This window comes from Strongylocentrotus purpuratus, unplaced genomic scaffold, assembly GCF_000002235.5.
Source record: "Strongylocentrotus purpuratus isolate Spur 01 unplaced genomic scaffold, Spur_5.0 spur5_scaffold_8, whole genome shotgun sequence".
NCBI classification, from domain to species: domain Eukaryota; kingdom Metazoa; phylum Echinodermata; class Echinoidea; order Camarodonta; family Strongylocentrotidae; genus Strongylocentrotus; species Strongylocentrotus purpuratus.
In genome coordinates, this window is record NW_022145614.1 from 5,716,981 (window position 1) to 5,721,208 (window position 4,228).

The 4,228-nt window shown below is 36.9% G+C and overlaps 1 protein-coding gene across 2 annotated transcripts in view; it reads left to right on the forward strand.

Annotated features, from left to right (window-relative positions):
- The window catches only part of LOC105436842, a 12,175-nt gene extending 10,921 nt beyond the window's left edge, over window positions 1-1,254 (forward strand). For both annotated transcript variants that reach the window (XM_030975851.1, XM_030975852.1), the window contains exon 9: window positions 1-1,254. This exon is cut by the window's left edge and continues 127 nt beyond it. In XM_030975851.1, coding sequence (XP_030831711.1) covers window positions 1-280 — 280 coding nt within the window. In that variant the 3' untranslated portion in view covers window positions 281-1,254.
- Window positions 1,255-4,228: the final 2,974 nt, after the last annotated feature.

The window sequence follows — 4,228 nt, forward strand, 5'->3', positions numbered from 1 at the left end:
CCTCTCCAGGAAGCCTCGTGCTAAGAGTGCCAAGGCGTACATTGGGCTCAACTCAAGATCCCTCCATAGCAACGAGCGCAGGTGCCCCGCCCCTACTCCCACTGGACAGGATTATGGTAGCCATGACAACAACGAGCATGCGGAGGACATGGGTCATGTGAGTCCTTTCAGGGACGGGGTGACCAGCGACCTTAAGAAGATTGAACTCATGGAGGAGGACTTCAGAAAGACAGCGACCATGTTGCAACACAAACTGGGGATATCAAATGGAGTAGTATGAAGATGAACAGTTTGACTATTTTCCTATGCTAAGGAATGAGGACTTGTATGTTTCCTTCTGAAAATGTTCAGTTGGTTTTTTATTTAAAGATGCATAGTCTGCAGCTGGTTGAACATGTTTGTATGAGTTCATGCCTCGTATTATCCAAGCCTTCATTCACATGACAAATGAAACTCATGTCCAGCTCAGAGATGCATGAGCTCTTTGTCAATCTGATATACTATGTCCACCCTTTCTATATAAATGACATTTTCAAAAATATTATGTATTCATATCCATGCTTTTTCTGATGAATATTAAAAGAAAATATTAAGAAAGATAAGTTCTATTATTGCTAATGACCATTGATTCTTTACTAGACACAAGATTTGATGAAAGTAGACCTGTAGCTGCTGCACCCATGTCATGAACAAATCCATCATTCATCAATGTAATTGGGCTTTCAAAAAAATACATTTGTAATTATTTCTCTATTAAACATAAAAGTGTTTATAAGTTGTTATTCTTCCTGTACATAGCAGGTAGCAGTAATTACTTAACAGTGTTATTTAGTCTACTATACTCGTATGATGATAGGCTTAACTAGAAGTTTTGTATTTTGTCTTAGGTTACTTGTCGAGTGATGTCCATTGCATTATCTGCCTTACTGAAAGTAGCCTTAACATTTATACAGAATTATACTTGTTGTTATAGTTATAGCTGGATGTTATAGTTAATAGTTATATTAATGAAATACAAGGGGCAAAATGGTTTTAGTGTCAATGATTAAGAGGGGTTACTGTCATCATTTAGAGGGGTTATATGTACATGTATTTGCATGGATCATTATTCTGCATTTATTTGCCGTTATGTACATGTGTGGGGGGAATCTTTGTGCAATTTTGATATTCTAAGTTTGCTTTACTCCAACAAATCGTTCCCACAGATATGAATGAGAGTGACAATAAATGTTCAAGCTTTAAATACATAAAAGATGTCAAGGTGCCATCTCTGTCTCTCTTTTGTTGCATGTTACCAAAGTCACGTTATTCTCAAAACACGTTTTTTGCTACTTTGGACAATTAACACTTTTTTAACATGATATATCCTTTCAACCCCTTGATATATATATTCATGTCTAAGTGGCTGTCTATGAAAATGAAATGGTCGCATTTATTCAGATGATGCATGGAGGATGATACCGTATGTTTTTATAACGAATGATTAAGGTCATACAAACCAAGTACAGACCACCAAAGACTTCTGATTTCACTGGGCTTACCAGATGGATGAAATACAAGAGAGCAAGCTAGACCATCAAGTGATTTTAATAGCCGATTTAATTGTCTCATCTTTTTACCTTGCCTTGCTGGCTTTATCACTCCCCCCCCCCCCTCCCCCATTTTCGCCATTCGACCCTGCATGGGGACACAAAGTTAAGAGAGACATGTGCCCCCCTCCCTTATCCTGCTATGCCATAGTCTATCGTGATCATCTCCATCATTTTCCATGCAATCTTCATTAACATCGGCCTAAAGCTCAGCGCACGCTACACGATCCGACTGCGATTCATGTATAATAATTTACAACGGCACTTTATATGAACATTTAAACAAGTAAAATCTTGAGGATGTGATTAGTCATGTGATTGATTTAAACAAACAAAAATTAAGGGGATTTCAAGCTTCCTTGAAGGAAGAAAAGCTAAATCGGCTCAGAATTGTAGTGACGTCAGACCTGGGAGGTGTTTCATAAAGATTCTAAGTCTAACTTAACTCTAAGTTGGACTTAAATATAATGGAGAGCCATTTGTAGCCTTATAATCAAATACATTTAAGTATTTCAGACTTTTCATAAATTCCACATTAAGAACATGAAATCTCCCAAGATAATAGAAAATATGAATGATTTGATTCAACATTTTATGCTTTTTAAAATAATTTTTACAAAATATTTTCAATGATGCTAACGGCTTTCCATAATTGTTAAGTCGAACTTAGAGATAAGTTCAACTTAAAATCTTTGTGAAACACCCCCCCCCCCCCCTAGTAGTACGATTTTCTACGATTTGAAGCCGGTTCAGCACTTATTCTGACTAGAAGGCGTAAAGGCAGTACAATTCTGGTTGTCAGTACTCGTATCATTATTAAGAACCTAATTAAGGAGTAAGATGTTTGTTTATATTTCCATAACTAATGTAATCGCCATTTCTTCAAGAAGCTAATCGCAGTCGGATCGTGTAATGTGCGCCGGGCTTGAGCTTTCAAGTCACCCGAGTGAACCAACCATCATTCAATCTCATATAATGAAAGGTTTTGAAAATATGAAACTTTCAGATTATATTTGCTGTTTTCTTCTTCATAAAGTGACTAAAATCATTTTAAAGGTAATACAAAGTTTTGGTTTGGGGTCATAAATTAGGTTCAGATGAACATATTGGAAGCATATGCGATCCTACAATATTTAGTGATCGTTGTCTCGATTGAAATCAAGTCTAAAATGATGAAATTGTAAATAATAAACTCTTTATGTTGTATAGCGCCCTCTCAAGGTCAAGATATTGATTTAGCTATAAAACAATGTTATTTGACTAAAATCGACCGATTTGCAACTACCGTTTATTATGTATCACAACTGCATATTCTGATATTTTCATGGTCGCAGCTTTACCATCGTATGGCCGTAGGCGCTATTTGAAATGTATCAAAATTTACCGGGAGCATCGGTAAATTTTTATATTCAATTATTCTCGAAAGCAGAAGTGTTTTAGGGGCCAATTTTTTTAGTGCTTATAAAACATCCATGGGGGCATCCAAATATATCAACATTGTAAAGAATCACTATCTAGCCAATTTTCAAAAATTACCAAAACTTTGTAATACCTGTAATTTGGTATGAACAATGAATAGTCGGTAGAAGCACAAGACAAATAAAGAGTTAATTTAACATTGGAGAATTTATTGATATTTATTTGTCAGTGTAATCCGTATGTAACCTCCTGAAAATGCCAGTGTTGGAATTCAGTGTACTTCTTTGCTGTTCACCATGCCTGACTTTTTTATTTTACCTTTCCAAGATTTTGAATACTATCTTCAATACATGCATTTACAAACGGTTTTCCATGCTACATTAGGCTTTATGGAACATTAATCTGTCGCCAACACTTTTAATCTCTGAACTTAGGAGCGAAACATTCTCGTCAATATATTATCATATTTTATAGATACATGTACATTATTTACAGTTAATAATTAAGGGAATATACTACATTGCTCAGGGCCTATTTTTGTTAAGGGGCACTCTTTCATATTGAATAGAGCTTTTGGAATCTCGAAAAATGCATGTGTATGCATGCGTGCGCGTGTGTGTGTGTGTGAGGTGGGGGGGGGGGTCGGTAAACAGATTTTACTGCCCCTGACCTAGCTAAAGTGTTAATCAGTATACCACGCCATACAAGTACGCTGCATTCCTTGACATGTTCAGATATTTACAGTGCAACCATTTTTTTATTTTTTTTAAAATAACTTTTAATTAATTGTCGCATAACTTTGAAATCCAACTGAGACAGAGCTCGTTGAAGTGATGCACATCCCGTTCAGCCTGTACGCGAATGTCGAACAATTCCTAGAAAGTGCGCACAACGACGCGCATTCGATAAGTGAATCTGTTTTGATCTCGGCATTGCTGGGCGATTTGTTTACTTGCGAGTTACTGTCTTCTGCCTGCGTCATGGTAAATGTGTGTTGGTCCTGGCGTACCGTGCCTGTATGGGATAAAGTTAAAACCATTGTCAAATGCTAATTATGAGTAGGAGAACCAAGGGGTGGGCTCAAACGCACCCGGAAAGAAAAAACAAAAACCTTTAGGACTAAAAAAAATATAGTATTCCGAGACGCTCCCATCTGCCTTCGTCATTGGGCATCAGGAGGGGCGGCTGGATTCCCGAAAACATGATCCAAGTAATGGGTT